The sequence below is a fragment of the Prionailurus bengalensis genome, chromosome B1, assembly GCF_016509475.1.
Source record: "Prionailurus bengalensis isolate Pbe53 chromosome B1, Fcat_Pben_1.1_paternal_pri, whole genome shotgun sequence".
Lineage (NCBI taxonomy): Eukaryota > Metazoa > Chordata > Mammalia > Carnivora > Felidae > Prionailurus > Prionailurus bengalensis.
The window spans coordinates 133,978,607-134,005,321 of record NC_057344.1 but is presented as its reverse complement, the minus strand read 5'-3'; the positions used below and the strand labels follow the sequence as shown (position 1 = coordinate 134,005,321).

The following is a 26,715-nucleotide window of genomic DNA, read 5'->3' as shown; positions in this document are numbered from 1 at the left end:
TAGCATCATACCTTCCAGTTCCATCCACGTAGTTACAAATGGCAAGATTTCATTCTTTTTGATTGCTGAGTAATACTCCATTGTATATATATATACCACTTCTTCTTTATCCATTCATCCATCGATGAACATTTGGGCTCTTTCCATACTTTGGCTTCTGTTGATAGTGCTGCTATAAACATTGGGGTGCATATGTACCTTGGATAAATACCTAGTAGTGCAATTGCTGGGTTGTAGGGTAGTTCTATTTTTAATTTTTTGAGGAACCTCCTTACTGTTTTCAAATGGCTGCACCAGCTTGCATTCCCACCTTGCAAACTTTTAAATGCAAGATATATATCTTTTATATATATGCATACATACGTATGTATACACGTGTAGATATTATATAAAAACAAGATACCCACCCATGCCTGTGTTTATATATTTATATGCATACAACTATATCTGTTGTTTCTAGAAATTGGCCAAGCACTGTTGGGGTGTGTGCAACTCGTAGGTTCCTGTTGGCTATGGTGGCCTCACTATATTGCAAAGAATTGTCTTTACAGTATACAGTGGAGCACACCATTACTGTTCCCTGCTTGTGATAGTTAAGTTCTTCAGTTATTACAATGGCAGGGATTTTTAAATGGATAACTATTATAGTTTTTTTTTTTTAACAACAATTCCACTATTTAGATGTTTACAACATTTAGAATCCTGGATTATACTTTCTCTTTACACTACTTTGTTCCCACAAAGTTACTTTGTTAAAAATTATTAACTTTTATTCATGGTACAAAAAGATTACTCTTGTTCTATAATTTCTTGCTCCTACAAGGGATGAGAACTGCTTTAAGAGCTGCCTTCTAATTGGACAATTTCCCTGCAGCCACCTCTAGAATGGTCAGCCTGGAGGGGATTAATGATTGATAAAGCTATTGTACAAGAGACTGTGCAACTGACTATTTCGGCAACTTCAAGTTTATCATCATTAACGGTAGTTTTCATTAGGGTAAGAAATCACATACAAGCATAGGAACAAATTAAGGAACCACATCCTGACTTACCAATATGCCAGTAAGAAGGGGACCCCAGTATGCCCAGCTGCTGAAGCCACAGTGACAATATGGCCATGATTATTCTTCATCATCACTGGAAGAAATGCTTTTGTAGTCTAGAAATAGTGTTGATTAAGAGACAATGGTATATTGTTATTTCTGATTTTGTAGACCTATTGGGAAGATTTCCAGACAAAGCTATACTTTATTAACATTTTCCTAGTATAAAAGAAAAAAAAATTTAGATTAACTGCCAAATGTGGCCACATGAGGCAAATGGATAGGATGCCTGGATTAGAAAAACTAATTAAGCAAGGCAATGGATACTGAAAACTTTAAGAATCCATTTCACTTAAATTGTGAACTTCTAATATGCCCTGGTCCTCTCTTTACCTTTTGTCACTGATACTTTCTATCATTTCATATACTGAATAGATATAATAATCTATAGTTATCAAAAGAATTTATATGCAATGTGAAATTGTTAGCAAATAGTTTGGTTATGTCATTTACCAAAATATTGAAGTGAACAGCAATCTTCTAGTAGTCACCGAATGCAATAAATATTTACTGAGCACCTATTATGTGATGAGGATTCAAAAACAATTAAGGCAATGCCCTACATTCTAACAGAGGCAGAAAGACAGGCAAACTTGTAAGTTATAAAAATACAAAGACATAGGTCAATAACTTGGAAATACTGACATAAGATAATACTGCATTTTTACCAACTCCAACATTCTTTTGAGATTATGCTTCCCAAACTGTCCAAGAAAACTTTGGGAGGCCCTTTCAGGAATGGGCTATTTGGGCAATTTTCAGCCTCTTCAGAAATTCTTTTTTTTTTTCTCTCTCTCTATATAATCTATAGACCTTGAATGGTGAGATTTATAATAAAGTTTGCAGCTTTGGGGCCAGAAAATACTCAAGGCCTGAGTCTCCTGAGAATCTGAAAAGCAAACTGGGCTCACTTTTAACAGAACCACAGAAGAGGACTTGGATTATCTCTAATTCCTTCTTTCATAAATAAGATCACATAGAGATGTGAGAATCTAGTTTATTTTTGTTTTTAATTTTTTTTAAGAATCCAGTTCAAAATTAAAACATATATAACAGCTGAAGTTTATTATTGATTAATTATTATTATTAATATTTTTAAGGGGCGGGGAGGGAAAATGGTTGATGAGATTTGACCACAGCATGAAAATTGACTGTTTGGGTGCACCTGTGTGACTCAGTCGGTTGAGCTTCTGACTTTGGCTCAGGTCATATCTCATGGTTCGAGCCCCACGACAGGCTCTGGGCTGACAGCTTGGAGCCTGGAGCCTGCTTTGGTGACTGTGTCTCCCTGTCTCTCTCTGCCCCTCCCCCACTCATGCTCAGTCTCTCTCTCTCTCTCTCAAAAATAAATCAACATTAAAAAAAAGGGAAGAAAGAAAATTGACTTCTTTGGGGGGCACCTGGGTGGCTCAGTTGGTTGAGCGCCCGACTTTGGCTCAGGTCATGATCTCGCCGTTCATGGGTTCAAGCCCCATGTCAGGCTCTGTGCTAATAGCTGGGAGCCTGGGGCCTGGAGCCTGCTTCAGATTCTGTGTCTCCCTCTCTCTCTGTCCCTCCCCCCTTCTCTCTCAAAAATGAAAAAAACACTAAAAAATTTTTAAAAAATAAAAGAAAATTGACTCGTTTTTTTTAAAGTTTCTTTATTTTTTTTAGTAATCTCTACATCCAACATGGAGCTCGAACTCATGACCCTGAGATCAAGAGTTGCATGCTCTTCTGATGGCACCAGCCAGGCACCCTCAAAAATGACCTCTTTGTATGATGTTATCCTTAGTGCCTGGAGAAAACTTCAGTATTGATTTGACACATCTTTATGTCTACTGAAAGCTCCACTTTAAACATAGTCTTTGGGTTTTACAAAAGGGAATGTTCTTGTAAAAGAAGTCATACCTACCCAGAAATGTGCAAGTATATTAACTTCAAAAGTCTTTTCAATCTGAGGGTCTTGTGTAGCAAACAAATCCGATGTGTAGACTACACCAGCATTATTTACTAAAATACTAACATCTCCAATTTCTTCTTTCACCTTTAAAAATAAGACAAATATCTGCATCATTAAGAGTTACAAAGGAAGGTTTGCATGCAAGGATCATTAAAGAACTATGTGTTTTTTACATCAGATGTGAAAAAAAGAGTAGTTTTGTAATCTATGTGCCAAAATGGAAAAAAGAACTTTTTAATCTTAGCTACTTAATTTCAAAACAGCTAGACCTGGAAGTCTGGCAGGTAGAAATTTTCTTTTGCAATTTAGTCTCTTGACTTTGCTCTATTTATTATACCCGAGAGGCATCTGGCAAATAAAAACAAAACTGGTGACAAAAACCTAGCATTTATTTTTTAAATACTACTTCAAAGGGTAAGCAAAAAAAAAAATAATAATAATTGGCAAATGCAGGGACTATATAAGAAACTATGTAAAACTGATTATACCATTAAGCTAGTCACACCTTCTATTGCTTTATTTTTGTGGTCTGTCACTCCATTCTATTGTTCACCAACTATCTTCCCCTGGTGGCAGTTGGCCTATGGGCTGGCAACAGAAGAATATCCTATCTGATATTTTTACGGTTCTTTGAGTAACTAAGTTTCTTGGTGGTTGGACCCTAGCGTTACAATGCATTCTGTTATACATTGTGTTCTAAATAAAAGCTAACTTCTGTTAGGAGTTACCATTATTAGATAGTGCTGCAGTGTGCTGGTGGACTGAGGAGGACGTGACAAATAGCCTATTAAAGACTTTTATTGTGCTATGCATTTTGCACGATTTCATTTATCTTATTTAATTCTCACAATAATTCTATGAGCCTGCAACTCCTGGTACACTTACTTTAGAGAGGAAGAACATGAAACACTGAATGCCTGTTTCTTGTCCTAGATCACATGGCTACTAAAGGTCACATGGAGCTGAGACTCCCAGATCTTCTGACCTCAGAGCCCAAGACAATGGAATAGGTTCAAATAATGAAATTATCTTTTCCAGAACAGCTTATTCCAAGATGAGTCTAGAAGTGATTACTGTGCGCCAGGCACTGATATAAAAACTTTATGTCATTAATTCACGTAATTCTCCTAACAACCCTGAGGTAGGTGCTGCTGGGATCCCCATTTTGTAATTGAGAAAACGTAGGCACAGAGGGGTTAAGAAATTTACAGTGATACACCTAGTATTAACCGGAAGCATGTAGGTCTCTATGAAGGAAAACCATTGTTAATTTTAGGTAAAACAGTTATTGTTAAGTGCAGACGTTTCTTACCTACAGGCCCTGCTCTTACTGTACTCCCTTCCAGGAAAGCTATTTCCCACCACCAGCCTGGGTCATTTCTACTTATTGTTTTGTCTAAGCTCAGGCCTCACCAGTAATAGAGGCATCAGTTTGAAATAAAAGATTACAATTCAAGAATAGAAGTTCAAAATGTCCTCAAACTCAAATTCCCTAAACAAAGAGGTTCTCAAGGCTGCTTGAATCAGAATCTTTATACTGTGCTGAAATCAGATTTTCTGGGGGTGAGGTCCAGGAATGTGTATTTTAAGGAATTTGCCCAGGTATTTCTACTGATCTTCTTACTATCGTAGTATTTAGTTAACAAATATATGTACGAATGTGTTCAGAGTGAAACTCCATGATATATATACATAGCACATCTCAGTTATATACAGAAAAAGCAAATAATGCTTTATAGAAATCTATCTATCTATGATCAAAGCCTGATAAGCAATTAAATTTATCCTAACTCCCTGACTCAGTTCTTTGGGTGTCAGAAGACCCTGCCAGTGTTTCGCAGTGTCATCCAAGAATTTACCTGTAGCAGAATTAGATGGGTGAGGTGTGGGTGTGTAAGGCATTATACATGCAGATTCCTGGGCCCAGCCCTTGATTTACTGAAAGAAACCTTTGGGGTGTCTATTTTTTAAAAAGCTCTCTGGAAGATTCCAGAACACACCAAAGTCTGGGAACCTCAGTTCTACATTCTAGTTCTGGGTCTGCCACGAGCTGGCTGCTCAACCTTGGGCAAGTCACAAAACTTCTGCTACTTTGTCTGCATCATGACGAGGTCACCTCCAGAATCCCTCTTAGCTCTGACATGATACGATCCTAACCAAATGTAAAATTTCACCTTCTTTGCAGAGCTGTAAATATCTTCTCGATTACTGCAGTCTACCACAAAGGCATGAGCCTTCGCACCCAGTCTCCTGCATTCCGCAGCTGTGTCCTCAATTCCGTGCTAGGAAAGGCAACAACAAAAAAAAGAGAACAAAATAAATAACATGAACCTATATCAACAACTGAAAATAATGAAGGATAGTCAGGTTGTTTGAACTAGCGTTTGGCAATAATTTAACTGGATGCATTTTTGGCAGGGATGCAGGTACACTTTGCTCTCACTACTTTGACTAGCTCCTTTTATTCTGAACTGAACTTAAAGCAACCTTTTTTAAGGAACATAAAAATCTTGGACACCTGAGTGGTTCAGCCGGTTAAGTGTCCAACTTCATCTTAGGTCATGATCTCATGGTTTATGAGTTCAAGCCCTGCATCTGGCTCTGTGCTGACAGCTCAGAGCCTGTAGCCTGCTTAGGATTCTGTGTGTGTGTGTGTGTGTCTCTCTCTCTCTCCCTCTCTCTCTCTCTCTGTCCCCCCCCCCCCCCCGCTTGCACTAGGTGTCTCTCTCAAAAATAAACAAAAAAAATCTTAAAATACTAGTTTTGTAGTCATGAATTTTACATACTTTGTGAATATATGCATGTATGTATTTCATTTCAAGATTTTAAAAAATAACATTAAGCTTTTTTTTTTATGACACTAAAAAACTATTCACGTACATTTCCGGCTGCAAAATAAATAGATAAAGGGTTAATTACAGTTCATTCATCCATTCATTCACTCATTCCTTTAACATTTTAATTTTTAATCACGGTGCTTGGAAGAACCTGGTGGACACAAATATGAAGGAGACAGAGAATAGACCTTAGCCAGCTCACAGTGTAGTAGAAAGAAACCTAAAATAAGACTTAGGTGGGACATATGAAATTGTTAGTGTCAGAATAAAGGACTGAATAATGGCAGTGTCATATGGTTCACATTAATGCATTGTGGTAAGCATAATAACAGAACAATATACAGAGAGTTATGGGAACACAACAAAGGAGGGACATGCAATACAATTCTAGAAGAGGTACCAGAGTTGGATCTTAAGGGTGAGTAGAACAGCCAGGTAAAGAGAAGGAAAAAGGCATGCCGGGCAGAGTGTAAACAAAGGGATGGATAGGAGAGAGGTCCAGTGGGAAAAAATATCAGCAGACTGGTGTTGCTGAGTCATAAAGTTCAAGGCCAGCAGGAGTCCAGATTAAAGGGCATTGTATGACATACTAAGTTTTATCCAAAAACTCAGTGGGGAGCCACTGATTAAATTATGGACTCAGATTTGTTATAATATAGTTAGTATTACATGTCATATAGTCAGTATTTTACTGATTACTCTTACTAAAGTATGGAAGACAGATTTTAGGGGTCAACACTGCAGGAAGAGAGAAAAATTAGTAGGCAGTTCCAATGATTCAGCCAAGAGATGATACAAGTTTAATTGTGGCACTACTAGAAAGAATGCAGAGAAGAGAATGAGCCTTAAAATATATCTTTAGGAGGTAAAATCAGCAGGACTTGGTGACTGGATGAGGAAGGTGGGAAGAACCAAAGCTGAAGTCCTTGCTTTTTAGTTTATGTAACTCACAACACGGTGTTGCAACAAGTCAGATGGAGGTCACGAGCAGATTTGAGAAACAGAATGATGAGCCCAATTTGGAGCACTGATTTTGTCACTTAAATTCAGGATCAGACCACAGAGTTCTGTTTTGTTTTTCCTTTTTTTTGTTTCCATTTTTGCTTGTTGGTTTGCCTTTACCAATTTTGTAGCTTCTTTTTATTTTAAAGAATGTGTCAAATAATACCTTGGATTGAGTTTTAGTCTGTGAACACTGCAAGCCAAGAAATTATTGTCAGCTAACCCACAAGTGGATGGACTTATTATATTTACCCACAGAAAGAATGGTAGAACAGAATACTAGTGTTGCGAATTTGCTAGTAACCTGCAATTACTCTTGCAGAAAACCCAAATCTGGAGAGCTATAGAAAGAATGTGCAGTTTGCTCACTGAACTTAATTAGCTGTAGCAATAAAAGGAAATAGGGTATTTTCCCTTTTACTGAAATCTCTCACACAAACTGTTGTATACTCTGAAGAGGAGCCCTTACTCCCCAAGGGACACTGAAACCTTATGTTGCCCTCCTGTACCTAACAGGCAGCTTTTGGCTCTTTCCTTTAAAAGTAGATTTCATTACTCAGCCATCAAAAAGAATGAAATCTTGCCATTTACAACGAAGTGGATGGAGCTTGAGTGTATTATACTAAGTGAAATAGGTCAGAGAAAGACAAATATCATATGATTTCACTCATATGTGGAATTCAAGAAACAAAACAGATGAATGTAGGGGAAGGGAAAGAAAAAAAAAAAGAGAGTAAGCAAACCAGAAGAGACTCTTTTTTACTCTTAACTACAGAGAACAAATGGAGAGTTGCCTGAGGGAAGGTGGGTGGGGGATGGGCTAACTGGGTGATGGTTAAGGAGGGCACTTGTGTCCAGCACTGGGTGTTATATGTGAGCGATGAATCACTAAATTCTACACCTGAAACCAATTTTACCATAGAAGTAACTGGAATGTAAATTAAAACTTGAAATAAAATTTAAAAAAGTATATTTCATTTATGTAGTATACACACAAAATGGAATGTTACTCAGCCTTCAAAAGTATAAAAATTTGACACATTCTACAGCATAGATGAACCTTGATGATATTAAGCTTAGTGAAACAAGCCAGAAACAAAAGGACAAATATTGCAAAATTCTAGTTATTTGAGATACCCAGCATAGTCAAATACACAGAGACAGGAAGTTGAATGGTGGTTGCCGAAGGCTGGGGGAGAGGAGGCTGGGGGAGAGGAGGCTGGGGAGTAATTGTTTAAGGGGTGCAAAGTTTCAGTTTGCAATGATGAAAAATTTCTGGAGATGGCCAGGAGAGGTCATTTCATAACGACGTGAATGTACTTAACACAACTAAACTCAACACTTAAAAAATGGTTAAAATGGAAATTTTTGTTATACATACTTTCCCACTATAAAAAAAAAGTTTCAGTAAGTATATTGTACTGATTCTTTGGGTGTGTACAAAGTTCGGTTCTTATTTGGAACAGATTTTGCAATTAAACTCCATTTGCCATGTATTCCATTTGCAGAGATTTGCTTAGTACTGGTCGGCTCTGTCAATGCACAGAGCGGGTGCTGGCAAATATGCCCTTTCTTTACACTGGCAGTCACACTTTTCCTGCTTCCCTGGTCTTCCTCACTTAGGGCCAAGGTTGGCACTCCACACCTTCTGAACTATGCCAGAAAAGATTGTATGTATGTATGTATGTATGTATGTATGTATGTATTTTGTATGGAATTTATTGTCAAATTGGTTTCCATACGACACCCAGTGCTCATCCCAACAGGTGCCCTCCTTAATGCCCTTCACCCACCCTCCCCTCCCTCCCACCCCCCATCAACCCTCAGTTTATTCTCAGTTTTTAAGAGTCTCTTAAGTTTTTTTTTAATGCAAGAAATTTAAGTTTAAAATTCTGCCAGGAAAAATTTTAGACAGCCTCCATATTCATTTGGTGAGAAGTAAAAAATAAGCAGATCCTTAACATTTTTCTCAGCCCAGTGGAACTGCTCATCATTCTTCAAGATTTCCCATGTTAACCTTTTTCCCTAGCATGATGGATGCAGTTCTCAATTTTTAATCCTGGGCTCTCCTTTAAATCCTTATTAATCTTTTGTCCTCTATCCCTACGACTAAAACTCTTTGTTCATTACCTAGACTACTAAACTTCTATAAGTTTTTCTGATTATTTCCATTGCTTTTTCCCATTCATTAATTCACTTTTCCATTCAATAAAGTCTTAGAGTATATACTAACTAGGTGCTCAGCACTTTCTATAAATTTGGCTTCACAAACTTATCTAATGAGGCATGGGGGTGAGAATGGTCAAGAAATGTGAGATTATCTACATTAAGCAATAAGGAATTAATGGCATGAGTCTCAGTAGAATAAGAAAGCTGAAGCCACCACTAATCCCTCCAGAAATTCATGCTCCTTTTTTATGGACCTCAGGACCAGTAGGAAGATGGAAGACTTCTGCCCTGAGTAGGATATCTTTGGACCTGGCTAACCTTGCTGGTTGACTTAATCTGAGAAATTGTCTCTGGGGACAATCTGTCTTTGAACCCTGGAGAAAGAATTTGATCTGGCCCCTCCCTGCTTCCTGCTTATTCTGAAAACAATCTGAAACTCTCTTTTTTCATTCCTTCTCCACTGAGCCACCAGCCCAGAAGTCTCTAGGTTCTGCTGCCTGGATGGACTGCTTGAAATTTCCACTCTACTCTCCTCCCCAGTCAGGTTTAGTGGTTCTCAGACTTTCATAATTTTAAAATATGCAAAATTTCAAGGGAAGTGGACTGTGGTGTATATACTGAACCAGGACTGCCAATCTTTTTTTTTTTTTTTTTTAATTTTAATGTTTATTTATTCTTGAGAGAGAACAAGCAGGGTTGGGGCAGAGAGGGAGACAAGAATCCAAAGCAGGCTCCAGACTCTGGGCCGGCAGTGAAGAGCCAGACAAGGGGCCTAAACTCACAAACTGTCAGACCATAACCTGAGCCCAAACCAGACGCTTACCCGACTGAGCCACCCAGGTACCCTGGACTGCCAATCTTTTATGTGGCCAAATAAGGACATTAAAACTAACAAAGTTTTATATATATATATATATATATATATATATATATATATAAAGGATATAATCTCAAAATTGTTGAAGGCTTATTTAAATGAAATAAATTTAACAAATACTACATTATTCTTGATTTTCTGCCACTTCCCTTACTACCTCTCTGGCCTACAAAACCAGCATTATCTCTTGCTTGGATTACTGCGGGTCTCCTAACCGCTCTCCCTGCCCCCCAGCAGCCTAGAATCTGTCTCAAAATCCTCCATTGGCTCTCCCAGGAAAAGCCAAAGCACAAACAATAGTTTGCAGGAAACTTTATGGTCTGGAGCTGCTGCTACTTAAGTTTCTAGACCAGCGCTGTCTCATAAAAATATAATGTGAGCCACGTACTTAATTTCAATTTTTCTGCTAGCCACACCTGAGAAAATAAAATTTAATTTAGTAATATGTTTTATTTAACTGAAAATAATCCAAAATATTATTTTGGAATATTTATTATTATAGTGAAATATTCTATTTCAATATGTAATCCACAGAAAAGCTGTAAGATATTCAACATACTTTTTTTCATACTGTCTTTGAAATCCTGTGTGTATTTACACCTACATCACAATTCAGATGAGTCACATTTCAAATGCTCAACAGCCACAAGTGGCTAGTAGCTATTACTAACCATTGTGTTGGAAAGCACAGATCTAGACTTTTCTTTTACTTCTCTCCTTTCCCTCACTCTGTGCCAGGCTTTGCATTTGCTGATCCCTTTCTGCAGAGACAGGTGAGGGGCTCACTGCACCCTCAGCCTCTTCTGGTCTTGACTCAACTATCTCCATCTCAGTGAGGTTTTGTGTATAAGATCAACACGATCCCTGTCCTCCACCTACCATACAAAGTCCCTCTCCCCTTTCACACTTTTTCTTTATACTTACCACCATCCAGCAATTACATAGTTTATTATACAGCATGTCCTGTTTATTGTCCCTAGTTCATAAGGTTTGTGTTTTTCTCACTGCTGTGTCCTCAGTTCTGCATTAGAACAGTGTCTGGCAGATAGTAGGTGCTCAATAAATACTTGTTGGATAAAAGCACTTGACTCCAAAGCAGAAAAAAATTGTACAAATGGGCACAGGGCATTGGGAGTCATTAACACAGATATGTAACCTAATACTTATACCTGAATTCTTCAATGGTAGCTTAAACTTCACTTTGTGAATAAGAACTAATGTGTGTTTACCATGTGCCAGACACTGCTAAATGCTTTGTGCATGCTATTTGGTATATCTGCTACTTGGTATAATTTAAGGCAAGTACTGTTATTTTATTCCTTTTACAGAAAAGGAACCTAAAGCTCTATGAAGTTAGAAGGTAGCTTGTGAAGAAGTGGAGAGCTCTGCTGAGTCTGACCATACCAACCTGCCAGGCATTCACCAGCAGTGACCACATCAGATTGGACTGGGCCTCGTTTGTATTTTTCATTGCACATAATTATTTAAAGTCTATTTTCCCTATGAGATTGAAGGCAGGGGACCCTATGTCCTGTTTGGCACTGTGTTCTTAACAATCTATGCAACAGATATTCAAAAAATGCTTGTTGATTGCTATCTCAATCACACACTCATTGGGTGAACTCTCATCTAAATTTCCAATCCCTAAATTCTTGTTACAGCACTGGGTGCTGACTAACGTGCAAGGGATGGCATTTCAGGCCTTCAGGTGCCTTCTGGAAACCTCTCTGCCCATCTACCATTGGCCAAATAAAAGATTAGATTCAAAGTCCTCCTCTCTTCCTTAAGCCTACACCTATTCTTGTAAAACACTGTGTACATTGAAGAGGGTTTTTTTTCTTTTCTTTCTTTTAAATTTTTTATTTTGTTTTTTTTTTAAAGTAAACTCTATGCCTGATGTGGAGTTTCTGCCACTCATGATGTGGAGTTTCATGCCTGAACTCAACGACTCTGAGATCAAGAGGCACACGCTCTGCTGACTGAGCCAGCCAGGCACCTCAAAGAGTTTTTTCTTTTATATCGTTTTTAACAAAAAGATAATTTTAAAAATTACTTTTGGCAACTGCTATGATCCAATAATGTTGCTTTCTGTTGGCTATCTTTTTGAACCCACTTATCTCAGTAATGGCCAGGATTTTTTTTTTTTCTTAACAGGTGCAAACCTCTTACTTTTAATAGACTAGTTTAAAACGATTACTTTCCCCATCCGATTAAGATAGAAGGGTCAGCGAAATCAGGCTTTGGAGGAGATTACAAATTATTTTCAGGGCAAAAGGAAGTATATGTTTACAATGCCAAATTAGTGATGGGTAGTAACTGGGAATCCTATATTGTCTAAGTCCATTTATCCTGTAATCATAAACACATTAATGAATCTATAAAATACCAATAGTAGTTTTTTCTACCTACTTTATAGAAATGCTGGAAGGGGATGTTGCCTACAGAATGCATCCCTGTCTACAGATCAAAGGTGCCAAAAAGTAAAACAGAGTGAGCACTATTACCTTATTTATATCCCACAGAACCAGTTTGCTTTTAAGTTTCGCAAATTCATAGGCAGTTAGTCTCCCAATTCCGTGTCCAGCTCCAGTAATCAGGACGATTTCTCCAGTAACTGATTTTCTCTTCTTAGGAATGAAAAGCTTCAGAAGCGACTCTAAGCTGAAGATGATCAGTAAGGGCAGAAGCTGAAGACACTGCAGAAAGAATTTCATCCTTTTTGTTGCTGCGAGCTTTTGGTGTGTTTCCTTTCACCAATCACTCTAAATTGCTTCTGGAGGGTTGTTCCGTCCAATACCAGAGAGAATAAAAGCAAAAGCAAGGAAGGGCTCCTTTATCAGGGAGAAACAAACAACTCTGAAACCTTTCCTTCCGCTGGGCTGGGCTTCGTTCAGCCTTTCACAATTGGCTCGGGCTGCAGTGCGGAGCTGCTGCTCGCCAGCTCAGAAATCTGGGAGGGACAAAGTCCGGAGGAGGGCAAGGCTTCCCCTTCTGGTCCTATTTGACCCACTACCTCCGGGTCTCGAGAGCCGAGCATCTACGCTTAGCTGCCGCCTGCTTTCCTCTCAAAGTTACAAAGATAGCTGACAGTGTCCCTGGCCCAGGTCAGACGCTTCTTTGAAACTTGATGCCCATCATTAGCGAAGGGATGCAAATGTAGTTTCCTGTCTTGAAAGGAACGTGGAGAGAGGGGTCAGTTGTTCCATACCCTCCAAACCCGCCCCGAAAAATTATGCTGCCTCACATTTTAGTTTGAACTAAGCTCGATTCCCGGAGAGCAGAGAAAATGTCCTTTCAAGGACAGCAATAATCAAGGTCCAGGAAAAATCAGATCGTATCATAGGGGATTGTTTCCACAAGGAACACCAGTTTATTTTTTTTGGATAACCTTTTTCACTCAACCTGTTAGAACTTGTGAAAAAAAAATGTATATATATATATATATATATATATATATATATATATATACACACACTTTGGTAATTGCATCTTTATCCAGGTTAATAAATCATTGCCTCCAGAATGAATAACAAAATAGAAAGAAAATCACCTTGCATAAAGATTATCTATGTAATTTTTGGTTTAGTAGCCTATTTATATAAGTATTTTTAAAAATCCTAGAGATTGGTTACTGAAAAAAAAAGACCCAACTCTGGGTTTCTGTGCAGTAAGAGCTTAATAATTGTCTGTTACATGTAGTTTTTCAGTTCAGTTTTTTTTTTTTTTTTCAACGTTTATTTTTGGGACAGAGAGAGACAGAGCATGAACCGGCGAGGGGCAGAGAGAGAGGGAGACACAGAATCGGAAACAGGCTCCAGGCTCTGAGCTGTCAGCACACAGCCGCACACGGGGCTCAGCGTCAGACTTCAGCCAGGTCACGATCTCGCGGTCCGTGAGTTTGAGCCCCGCGTCGGGCTCTGGGCTGATGGCTCGGAGCCTGGAGCCTGTTTCCGATTCTGGGTCTCCCTCTCTTTCTGCCCCTCTCCCGTTCATGCTCTGTCTCTCTCTGTCCCCAAAATAAATAAATGTTGAAAAAAAAATTAAAAAAAGAAATAAATAAATAAAATAAATATTTAAAAATAAATAAATAAGGGGCGCCTGGGTGGCTCAGTCGGTTAAGCGTCTGACTTCGGCTCAGGTCATGATCTTGAGGTTTGTGAGTTTGAGCCCCGTGTGCGGCTGTGTGCTGACAGCTCAGAGCCTGGAGCCTGCTTCCGATTCTGTGTCTCCCTCTCTGTCTGCCCCTCCCCTGTTCACACTCTGTCTCTTAATAATAAACGTTAAAAAAATTACAATAAATAAATAAACATTAAGAAAATAACAGGCAGGAGATCACAAAAAATTGAAGTTCACGGGGCACCTGGGTGGCTCACTTGGTTGAGGGTCGGAATTTGGCTCACATGATGATCTCTCTGTTCGTGACTTCGAGCCCCACATCGAGCTTGCTGCTGTCAGTGCAGAGCCCACTTTAGATCCTCTGTCCCCCTCTTTCTACCCCTCCCCTCCTTGCACTCGCTTTCTCTCAAAAATAAACATACATTAAAAAAAAAAAAAAGACTAAATTCTCCTTTGGTCCCACCAACATTTCCCTCTTGAGAGCAAAACATTTTCAGCAAGAAGCTAAATGCTTACCTACACATTTGTATAATGTCAAGAAATAATAATAATAAAAAAAGTGAAGTTCACAAAGAATTCACACTCCTATCTATCATCTGCAAGTTTTTATTATTGCCCTTAAATCCACATTTATGATAGTATAGAAAGTTTACAGTTTTCAGAACTTTTTTCCACATATATTATCTCATTAGATTTTTTTTAAAGCCTCTTAGGAACTAGAGAAGAAAGCTATTTATTTCCCCATTTTATAAGTAAATAGATCAGTTAGATTAATTTTTTAAAGTTCCCACAGCAAGTAAAAGCATAACTGGGCTAGATGCAGGGTGAGGATTTGTCAAACGTTTTTGCCCAATACCTATAGAAAGAAATCACATTTTACGTGTGTGTGTATTTACTTTCATATGTTGACTTTCATACATATTCAGGCTCTTTCTCTAACATTTTCTATTGAGAAAATTGTATTTAAAGAGAACTGGGTAGTTTTGACTCACAAAGTTGACCAGAGCTTCCCTGGTGTAGGGAAAAAACCCAGTGTTTTCAAATAGTCACACCTGAATCCCATATGTGTATGTGACTTTACCTCCCTAAGGATGTTTCCTAATTTGTAAAATTGGGATGTTACTAATACTTAACCCTACAAGATTCTTGTGAAGTTCAAATGAGTTAACATAAAGCACAGTATTCTATCAACTGTATGTAAGTTATAATTTACACTAATATAATTATAATGTGGATGGTTTTGTGAGTGATAATTAGCTACTAATTTGACACAGTGGCAAAGTGTGATTTTATATGTTTGTGGTTTTTAAAAATGCCTTTCATTGGGAGAGTTTAAAATGTTTTCTGTGTGCAGCATCTTAATTTTAGGCTACCCTTCTAGCTGTTGAAATGGCATTTGAAAAAGTGAGAAAAAAAAGGTAAGGATGTGGAGCGCTTCAACGATGTTTTGAGCAACGATGTCTTAAGTAGGCATTATGCTAAGTGATTCACATATGCACACTTCATTTTATCTTCCCAACAGTCTTAAGAAGTAGGTTTGATGAGATGTCTATTATATGCATAAAGAAACAGAGGATGACCTGAGCTCACAGTATGAATGGAAGAGTTGGAATTTAGACCTAGGCCATTATCACTATGTTATATTTCCTTCTTTTTTAGGGCAAAGAAGAAAAGCTAAGCCAACCATAAATCACTTAGAAAATTCAAAAGAATCAAAACTCCTACTACTCATAATACTTCCTATTATTCATAACTCCTACAACATTCATAACACCTCCCTCTCGTACCATTAGGTAACTTAATCCCTAATAGGCATTTGAGCACAGCTATTAAAACAAGGATTTTTTAAAAATACAATTTATTGTCAAATTGGCTTACATACAACACCCAGTATTCATCCCAACAAGTGGCCTCCTCAATGCCCATCACCCATGTTCCTTTCTCCCCACCCCCCCTTCAACCCTCAGTTTGTTCTCTGTGTTTAAGAGTCTCTTGTGTTTTGCCTTCCTCCCTCCCTCTCTGTTTGTAACTATTTTTTCCCCCTTCTTTTCCCCCATGGAATTCTTTTAAGTTTCTCAAGATCCACATATGAGTGAAAACATATGCTATCTCTCTTTCTCTGACTTACTTCACTCAGCATAATACCCTCCAGTTCTATCCATGTTGCCACAAATAGCAGGATTTCATTCTTTCTCATTACCAAGTAGTATTCCATTGTATATATAAATCACATCTTCTTTATCCATTCATCAGGTAATGGGCATTTAGGTTCTTTCCATAATTTGGCTACTGTTGAAAGTGCTGCTACAAACATTGGGGTACACCTGCCCCTATGCATCAGCACTTCTGTATCCCTTGGATAAATTCCTAGTATTGCTGTTTCTGGGTCATAAGGTAGGTCTATTTTCGATTTTTGAGGAACCTCCACACTGTTTTCCACAGTGGCTGCACCAGTTTGCATTCCCACCAACAGTGCAAGAGGGTTCCCGTTTCTCCACATCCTTGCCAGCATCTATAGTCTCCTGATTTGTTCATTTTAGCCACTCTGACCGGTGTGAGGTGGTATCTCAGTGAGGCATTGATTTGTATTTCCCTGATGATGAGTGACGTTGTGTATCTTTGCATGTGTCTGTTGGCTATCTGGATATCTTCTTGGGAAAAGTGTCTAAAAACAAGGATTTTTGGCACAAAAACAGACACATAGACCAATGGAATAGAATAGAAACCCCAGAACTAGACCCACAAACGTATGGCCAACTCATCTTTGACAAAGCAGGAAAGAACATCCAATGGAAAAAAGACAGTCTCTTTAACAAATGGTGCTGGGAGAACTGGACAGCAGCATGCAGAAGAATGAAACTAGACCACTTTCTCACACCATTCACAAAAATAAACTCAAAATGGATAAAGGACCTGAATGTGAGACAGGAAACCATCAAAACCTTAGAGGAGAAAGCAGGAAAAGACCTCTCTGACCTCAGCCGTAGCAATCTCTTACTCGACACATCCCCAAAGGCAAGGGAATTAAAAGCAAAAGTGAATTACTGGGACCTTATGAAGATAAAAAGCTTCTGCACAGCCAAGGAAACAACCAACAAAACTAAAAGGCAACCAACGGAATGGGAAAAGATATTTGCAAATGACATATCGGACAAAGGGCTAGTATCCAAAATCTATAAAGAGCTCACCAAACTCCACACCCAAAAAACAAATAACCCAGTGAAGAAATGGGCAGAAAACATGAATAGACACTTCTCTAAAGAAGACATCCGGATGGCCAACAGGCACATGAAAAGATGTTCAACGTCGCTCCTTATCAGGGAAATACAAATCAAAACCACACTCAGGTATCACCTCACGCCAGTCAGAGTGGCCAAAATGAACAAATCAGGAGACTATAGATGCTGGAGAGGATGTGGAGAAACGGGAACCCTCTTGCACTGTTGGTGGGAATGCAAATTGGTGCAGCCGCTCTGGAAAGCAGTGTGGAGGTTCCTCAGAAAATTAAAAATAGACCTACCCTATGACCCAGCAATAGCACTGCTAGGAATTTACCCAAGGGATACAGGAGTACTGATGCATAGGGGCACTTGTACCCCAATGTTCATAGCAGCACTCTCAATAATAGCCAAATTATGGAAAGAGCATAATGTCCATCAACTGATGAATGGAGAAAGAAATTGTGGTTTATATACACAATGGAATATTACATGGCAATGAGAAAGAATGAAATATGGCCTTTTGTAGCAACGTAGATGGAACTGGAGAATGTGATGCTAAGTGAAATAAGCCATACAGAGAAAGACAGATACCATATGGTTTCACTCTTATGTGGATCCTGAGAAACTTAACAGGAACCCATGGGGGAGGGGGAGGAAAAAAGAAAAAAAAAAGAGGTTAGAGTGGGAGAGAGCCAAAGCATAAGAGACTGTTAAAAACTGAGAACAAACTGAGGGTTGATGGGGGGTGGGAGGGAGGAGAGGGTGGGTGATGGGTATTGAGGAGGGCACATTTTGGGATGAGCACTGGGTGTTGTATGGAAACCAATTTGACAATAAATTTCATATATTAAAAAATAAATAAATAAATAAAATAAAAACAAGGATTTTGAATTCCTGCCATTTTTTTTTATCAGCTATGTGATACCTGGTTAATTATTTACCCTCCCCTGAGGTCTCAGTTACTTCATCTGTAAAATGGGTATAATAGCAGCTTGGTTGAGTAAATGAGATATTTAAAAAGCATAGAGCATGACACCTTACATACAAATATACTTAATGAATGATAGCTATTACTGTATCTTAACCAGCCATCAATAAGAGGTTTATGTTTGCAAGGCTGGCTCTGTAGAATGCTAGTGGATTCAGAAGGAAAGGTCGCTGTACTTATCAATTATATAGGCCAATAAAGAACAGTCACTTTTCTTTTTCCCCGTTATTCTAAAGAACACTGAGGAAGAACACTCAGAAATGATTGCCAGACTGTGCTAAAGGAGGTAATTCCAATAGTTTTTCAGTCATTCTGGGATAGAAGCCTTCATACTTGGTTCTGAGGTCTGAATTTTAGAGCTGGAGGGTGTCAGAAATTAACTTGTCCAAGCATATTTTTTAAAAAAGTCATGAATCTATGAATTCAAAGTAATGACTATATCTGGTTTAAAAATGGTTCAAAGGTGCAGATAATAAAAAGACACAGTTATGAGTCCCACCCTTGTCTAATTCTTCAGATGAACTTCTTAAAAAAAATTTTTTTTTACATTTATTTATTTTTGAGAGACAGAGACAGACAGAGCACAAGTGGGGGAGGGACAGAGAGAGAATGAGACACAGAATCTGAACTAGGTTCCAGGCTCTGAGCTGCCAGCACAGAGCCCAACACAGGGCTTGAACTCACAAAGTGTGAGATCATGACCTAAGCTGAAGTTGAGCCACCCAGGTGTCCCAGATAAACTACTTTTAATCTATTTAACTATCTCTTGCAGAATTGATTCCGTACCTCTACTAAAAGCTTACAGTGTCATTTCTTTGTTAATCAATAGAAGACATTAAAAAAAATTTCTTTTGTATTTATTTATTTATTTTTGAGAGACAGAGCACTAGTGGGGGAGGAACAGAGAGAGGCAGACACAGAATCTGAAACAGGCTCCAGGCTCTGAGCTGTCAGCACAGAGTCCGAAGTTGGGCTTGAACTCACAAATCATGAGATCGTGACCTGAGCTGAAGTCAGACATTCAACTGACTGAGCCACCCAGGTGCCCCAATAATAGACATTATTAATTGATTTTCTTCTATGACAGCTGAGGATGTAGCTCACTTATTCCTCCCCTAACACCCTTCTCCTTATATATTCCCAATATAAATTATGTTATTATCCTTATACTTTTGTTTGGTTATATTTAAAACTTTTACACTTGTTATGTCTTATTTATGCCACTGTATGATGAAACTTTCAGTTTCCCATTCTGTAAAAGGAGGGTAAGCCCTATTCTTTTCCTCAGGAGTCCATTCCATTTCTACCTCCCAATTTCTTTTTTTTTTTTTTTTAATTTTTTTTTCAACGTTTATTTATTTTGGGGACAGAGAGAGACAGAGCATGAACGGGGGAGAGGCAGAGAGAGAGGGAGACACAGAATCGGAAACAGGCTCCAGGCTCTGAGCCATCAGCCCAGAGCCCGACGCAGGGCTCGAACTCACGGACCGCGAGATCGTGACCTGGCTGAAGTCGGACGCTTAACCGACTGCGCCACCCAGGCGCCCCTCTACCTCCCAATTTCTAATACCTGGTTTACTTTCATATTCTCAGGACTTATCATGCTGACTTTCTATTCTGTAACTGTAACATTTTCTGTGCTTGGTCTATGGTTGATTCTGAAAGGTAAAAGTCAAAAGATAGTATTTACATTCTTGTGACTAAACAGCGGCCTTCGTTAGCAAAAGGCTCTTACTAGAGTAACTGGGACAGACTGGATCAGAAGAAATCACTGTCATCTTGAAACTATTCACCCTTGGCCTTTATGAAATCTGAGGCAGCATAATGTTAAAGCAAAAACTCTGAAGTTAGGTTGGAATCCAGCTCTGTCACTCTCTAGGTGTGTGATTTTGAACAAATCATTTAAATTCTTTGTTTTAATTTCCTTCAGCATGCATTAACTTATTAAGAGACAGGACTGGTGGGTGTGACGTTTCCACTGATTGAAAGAACACAAATGATATGAAGAAAATTCTTGCCACAAGCAAAGAAAAAGAGGAAAGTAGGCTTCTTCTGACCCAGGGGTTTATGGAAAAGGAGAGATAATAGCAGTGAAGGTAAGTATTAAGAATGTAATAACTTGACTTCGACTCCAACCCCTTCCCCTATATTACAGTTTGTCCAGTTCCAACTTTTATAATACCTATTTCTCTATGTTGTGAGGAATAAAGTTTCGTACAGTATTAATGGCTTTCTGTCGCACTTGGGATAAACTCCTAATTCCTTACCACAGACCATTAAGCCTTATATGATTTGGCTCTTGTGTCAGGATTTTTACATAAAATAAACCCGACCATTGTAGCTTAGTCAATAGGGGCTTATTTTCCTTATTAACCCAGAACCACGCTATGCAGGACTGGTGCAACTACTTAAGGAAGTCATAAAAAACTCAGTCTCCTTCTTATACCCAATTCTGCCATCTATATGTGTGGCTTTTGTCAATAGGATCTCAAGATGGCTGCTCCTTCTCTAGGAAATGTGCCCTCCCTTCAAGCAGGAATAAAGGAGGGAGGGGAAATTGTGAAGGGTTACTAGTTCCTGCTAAATCAGCCAGTCTCTTTTGCCCAGGAAAATAATGGCCTTCCTAGAAAACCCACACAGTAGGCTACCACATTCTTCTCATTGGCCAGGAAGGGTCCTGTGGCCCCTTTAGCTGCAGGGAGCACAGGGAGGTAAGTTTTTAACCGGACACATTTCTACATAGGACATGGAAGAAGGGAGAATGAATAAATGGGTACTGGGAAGCAGAGAGCTATGTCCAGCATACTGGCCCACCTCTCTGGCTTCACTGCAGATCACACTTTCCCCAGTTTACTACGATGCTTTAGCACATTGACCTTTCTGTTCCTTGATTATGGCCAAGCCCTTTCCTGCCACTTGCAGTCCTCTCTGCCTGGAATGCTCTCTACCCAGCTTTTCCAGTGGCTGGCAGCTTCATGTCCTTAGGTGTCTCTCAAATGTGACCTCCTCAGAAAAGTCTTTGCTGACACACTTCTCCTGTAATATAGTTACTCCAGCCTCAATTATTATTTTACACAGTAAGTTGTCTAATTCCTTCATAATATGCAATTCCTAGTTGGCTTAGTTATTTATAGTTGATTTATCTTCCCTAGAAAGTAAGTTTCATGAGAGCAGGACCTTGTTCATCTTGTTCCCAACTTTATTCCTGCCACCCAGGGCAGTGCTTGGTAAACAGTAATTAATCCATAAATATTTGTTATATAAAGAAATGGATAGAAAAAGGGGGAAACAGTTGGGATTATTTTTTTTGAAGTTTTAAGCTTATTTGAGACAGAGAGAGAGAGAGAGAGAGAGAGAGAGAGAGAATGTGAGTGAGGGGCAGAGAGAGAGAGAGAGAGAATCCTAAGCAGATTCCACACTGTCAGCATGGAACCCAAAGAGGGGCTCGAACTGTAAGATTATCACCTGAGCCAAGATCAAGAGTCAGACACTTAACTGACTGAGTCCCCCAGGCGCCCCAACAGTTGGAATTAATAATCACTCTTATTTTTAGCATATGTAAAATTGATATCAGTAATTATATACACTGCTTTCCTATTTCAAAACATTCATTAGGTAGCTTAGTTGGTAAAGCTTCTGACTCTTGATTTTGGCTCAGGTAGTGATCGCACAGTTGTGAGATCAAGCCCTGTGTCGGGCTCCACGCTGAGTGTGGAGTCTGCTTGGGATTCTCTCTCTCCCTCTCTCTCTCTCAAAATAAATATTTTAAAACATTCTTTATTGAGGATCTTTTGCCTGTCTAACTATTGTAAGAAGCCCTTAGAGTTGGTATGTGGCTACTACATTAAAAAAAACAACAAAACCTTCACTTCTCTCTACTTAAGTTCTAATGATACCCATTTAATTTGGGATGTGGATAAATGGATGGTAATATAAAACAGTAAATATTCGAGATGGCATTTGGGTTCTACCCAAGAGTGGACTACAGGGCATGATCACTACTCTAGCAGACTCTAGTACATGTCCCTGCAGGAAGGAACCCTGGAGACCCACTATCTGAGCTAATTATGGTACAGTCCTAGTACCAAGAAGTTGGTTTTGCTTGCATAGTTGTATAGTTCTTTAAGCTAAGTCTGCTCCAATCTCTCCTTAAGGAATGTAGAGGTAGAGGGGTGCCTGGGGGGCTCAGTGAAACAACTGACTCTTGATTTCAGCTGAGGTCATGATCTCAAGTTTTGTGAGATCAAGCCCTGCATCGGGCTCTGTGCTGGTAGTGTGGAGCCTGCTTGGGATTCTCTCTCTCCTGTCTCCCTGCCTCTCCCTAAAAAAAAAAAAAAAAAAAAAAAAAAAAAAAAAAAAAAAAAAAAAAAAGGAATGTGGAGTTAGAAAACCAGAGCTTGAAGAACTTTCTATGAGAATTCCTTCCTGTCTCTTGTTCCTGGTCAGAGGTTTTGCAGCGCACTGCCTTCTCTTCTTCTTAATGACATTTCAGAGGGGCTGAATCTTTTAAACAGAGCCTGACTGATTACATTTCCAGTTTAAGCAGAGTTTAATGGCTGTCAATGACAAGAAGGGCAAAATTTATCCGACCAGAGGAAGACATGTCCAGATATTTATTTTTAAAAAAGCAAACACACTTTAATAATAGTACTAGAAGAACTGCCAAAAAATAAACAAACCTAGATACTAGTTAAAGCAATAAGGACACATTTTTTTTTTTAAATTTTTTTTTCAACGTTTATTTATTTTTGGGACAGAGAGAGACAGAGCATGAACGGGGGAGGGGCAGAGAGAGAGGGAGACACAGAATCGGAAACAGGCTCCAGGCTCCGAGCCATCAGCCCAGAGCCTGACGCGGGGCTCGAACTCACCGACCGCGAGATCATGACCTGGCTGAAGTCGGACGCTTAACCGACTGCGCCACCCAGGCGCCCCGAGGACACATTTTATTCAGTAATACTATTGCATGAATGAACTCAACTTCCCTGAAATAGAAGGCTGGAGGGTGCTAAGGGAAAGACACTGAGGGGTGTTAAGGGGCTGAGTTGATGATTCATGTGAGTAGGCCACCTGAGATGAAAGAAACTTCTATCTTTACCATAAAAGGCAGCAGTGCAAGTTGAAGAAAGATGCCCACTAAAGTTAGGCCCTTATCCTTTCACAGGCACTGGGAACTAACACAGAGTTATCTCCCTGAATGACTGCATTTCAAAGTGAAGATTTCTCAGGTCCTTGAGGAAACAGTTCTGGCTGGTAGATTTATACATCACAAAGGTCAGGAAAAATATTCCTAACTCCAAGTCTAAAGAAACTGCTCTAAGAGAGGGGTCTAGGTTACTATTTGCCTATTGCAAGGTTTTTTCCTGGAACAGTCAATTCTCCTTAGCTTTTCCATGCAGGCATCTTAAGGGGGTCTCGGATTATCCTGGGGACAAAGCCTTAAACTGCTAGAAGCCATACTGGTTTCGCTGAGTCTCTTAGTGTAGAGGTTGTGATGGAGCTGTTATATGCCAAGAGTTCTGTATTCTGTAGTCATCAGAATACTTGTAAAAGTTTGATTAATCTGGTTTTTCAGACAAAACTTTACAATGTGTGTCTATACCACACCATTGAGATTGTATGTTATGTACTTAAAAGTTGACTATTTGCCACATTAATAAAATAATGAATATAAAAGATGAAAGCCAGATTACAAACTGTTTTAGACAATCTGAATCACCAATTTTCAGCCTGGCAGTTTAATTGTTGCCCCTTGTTTGTGCGGGGTGTTGCCTTGTATTCCTGCTCCAAGCTGCGTTCTTGGCTCACAGCTGGTTTACTCTTCCACAGGTTTGCTAAGGTCACATCCGGCAAAGCCTTGTCAAACTTAGCATTTGCAGTCAACAACTTGGTGAAAAAGGAAGAGAAAGCCTTAGGTGGAGTGCGAATCTCTCAACTACCTCCTTTTCGGGCAACCACTTATTATTCAGATACTAGGTCCCCGATGGTTCACTACAAGAGCTGCTTGTAACTCCTTCCAGCCGATTAAAAAAAAAAAACAGGTAAACAACGTTCAATCCCTTTTTTTACTTTCTGCATTCCTCTCCCGCCCCCGCTCCAGCTCCCCATCTTCTTTTGTTTTCTCCTTTTTCTTGAGTTTTCCGGGTACATTTTCCCTCCGCCCAGCCCCAAGTACGCCTGCGCACACAGAGACGTCAAAGATCGCGAGCGCTGCAAGGTCGGCACTGTAGTTGCTTTACGGCGGGGTCGTAAAGTGCTGTTACGCACTTGGGGCGCCACTGGGGTCCGCGTCGCTGCTACGCAGCGGAAGGCGCTGGGAGTGACCAAGGGCTCTGCTGGTTTGGTTGCCTGCGTCTCACTGTTGGAAGTGGGGGATTATTTGGGGAGGGATCCTGGTTTTGTGTATTTTTGAGAAGAACGTAGATAGTCCTTTCCTGGAACGGGAGAGCGGCCCGGTCCTAGTGCCCGCTAATACTAGGGGCTGTGGAGCGGACGGAGGTTGTGGCCCTACCTAAGCGTGACCTCGCTCCGCGAAGCCGCCCGCGGGGCGCTGATGGCCGAACGCATTCTGGGAAAGACTTTAGCCACGGTGTCTCTCTCTGTGGCCTTGGCCTCTGTGACTGTCAAGTCCTCGGGCTGTTGCAGCATTCCGGCGTGCAGGTATTCCCCCTCGTAGTGCTGCTGGCTTCTCCTGAGCCCTTGCATTTGGGTGGGAACCAGCGTCCAGTGCTGCGGATTCCATAGGCTTTACTTGCGTCCAGGGTTTTTATAGTTGTGTTTACGTTTTCAAGAAGGCTCCAAAGTGTTTTATCTGCCTTTTGAGGAAAACTAGTGGTAGTGATATTTCTTGGTGTCTGATATTGAAACTTGCCATCCTGCCTAAGCCACCAACGTTATTGTTCTCCGAGAGTTTGGATGTGGTGGTGTCCCGTGTCACTTTTTTTCGGATTAGTACTTAAAATATTATTAAAATTAATACATGCATAAAGCTTAAAGAAGTGAACAGTAGAAATGGTGTAAAATGAAAAGTATAAGTTGTCATTCCTCCCTTCCACCTCTTATTTCAAATGTAGATATCTTTATCTACCTCTTTTTCTTGTTTTGCCAACTCGATAAATTTAGGGTTTTTTGTATCTCACTCTGCCTCCTACGTTTTTCTGTTTTTTTTTCTTCTCTTAATTCATTCTTCAGTAAACACGGTGTCCTAGGTATTATATTAGGCACATAGTAATGAACGAGTTTTATGAGGCTGTCCCTCATTAAAAAAAGGAGTGGTTTAAAAAAAAAAATTCCTGTTTGGCATGTCATGTTTCCTTTTGGCACAAAGAAATTCTCTTATATTCTCTCCCCGCCCCATTTTTGTCTTGTCCCTTTTTCTCTGGAACTCCTGTGATAGTTGTTGGACCTTCTGGATTGAATCTCTTCTCTTTTTCTCTCATTTCACATTCATCTTTTTGTACGATGTTCTTAGCGATTTTACTCAAATTTATCTTCCAGATTACTAATTCAGATTTAAGTCCTGTGCATTGTTAGTCATTTCTTCTATTGAATTGTAAATTTTGACAACCTTTTTTTCCCTGTAATTGCTCTTTTTAATAGCAGCCTTTTCTTTTTTTATGGATATAAAAGTTCTTGAATCTATAAAAACAGTCATCAAAATAAAAAAAAAGTATCTTCTGTTTCTTGAATTATCTGTTATAGGTCATGGTTCTGTTAATTTTCAGTACTTTTGCCTTCTGTTTTTTCTCAAATATCTGGTGGACACCGGTTTTTCACTTATATTTTGATTCATGTAGGTAATAGATATTATTTTCTCTAAACGGGATGATTGATGGAATATTGGTGTCATGTGCCAGGGCACGTAGACTGGAAGGTTTCAGTTGAAGGTGTGTGAGCAGGTAACAGGTGGACAGGCTGGGAATCCTCCTCTTTCCCGTTTCTTCCAGAGTAGCAAATTCTCTGCTGAGCATAGCTGCCTTAACTTTATTTCCTAGTGTGAACTGTAGTCCTATTAAGCCTAAATTGGTGCTATGTTCTCTAACACCAATATTCACAGTAGAGGTCCTAATCTTTCATTTTAACTTTTGGCTTTATCCCAGGGGCAAACGTGACTGTTGCTAACTTGTTATTTGGGGAAGGAGGACTGATTTCCATGTTACTGTCCCGCTGCCCATGACATTTGGGCCCACTTATTTCAAGCCTAAAACCTCTCAGCCCTCCTTTTATAGGAATGGCATCTCTCATTCACCCTCTTGTTCATATTTTCAAATATAATTTGTTTTACTTTGGTTTTTGGTCAGTATGAGTCCATTTACTATCTATCTTCCTGAACAATTTCTTATTCACTGGTGGTATCCTATTCTCTCTCCTACCGTGGGTTTTGTTGCCTTTTATACATCTTTATCACTTTTCAGTAAATTTTGGGGAGGGAAGGAATAAACATCTATGCTTTTTATAATG

The 26,715-nt window shown here is 39.4% G+C and overlaps 2 protein-coding genes across 4 annotated transcripts in view; one reads left to right on the top strand and one right to left on the bottom strand.

The window, feature by feature from the left end:
* Positions 1–12,884, bottom strand: part of HSD17B11 (hydroxysteroid 17-beta dehydrogenase 11) — a 34,349-nt gene extending 21,465 nt beyond the window's left edge. Inside the window, exons 1-4 of the mRNA XM_043572224.1 lie at positions 12,435–12,884; positions 5,220–5,327; positions 2,998–3,129; positions 1,053–1,159 (exon numbers count right to left, since the gene is read on the bottom strand). Coding sequence (XP_043428159.1) covers positions 1,053–1,159; positions 2,998–3,129; positions 5,220–5,327; positions 12,435–12,644 — 557 coding nt within the window. The 5' untranslated portion in view covers positions 12,645–12,884. The remainder of the gene's footprint in view (positions 1–1,052; positions 1,160–2,997; positions 3,130–5,219; positions 5,328–12,434) is intronic.
* Positions 12,885–24,505: 11,621 nt separating this feature from the next.
* NUDT9 (nudix hydrolase 9) overlaps positions 24,506–26,715 on the top strand; it is a 55,846-nt gene continuing 53,636 nt past the window's right edge. For 2 of the 3 annotated variants that reach the window (XM_043572223.1, XM_043572221.1), the window contains exon 1: positions 24,513–24,915. In XM_043572223.1, coding sequence (XP_043428158.1) covers positions 24,809–24,915 — 107 coding nt within the window. In that variant the 5' untranslated portion in view covers positions 24,513–24,808. Of the gene's footprint in view, positions 24,916–26,715 lie in introns of all 3 variants that reach the window. The other variant, XM_043572220.1, reaches the window with a different exon arrangement.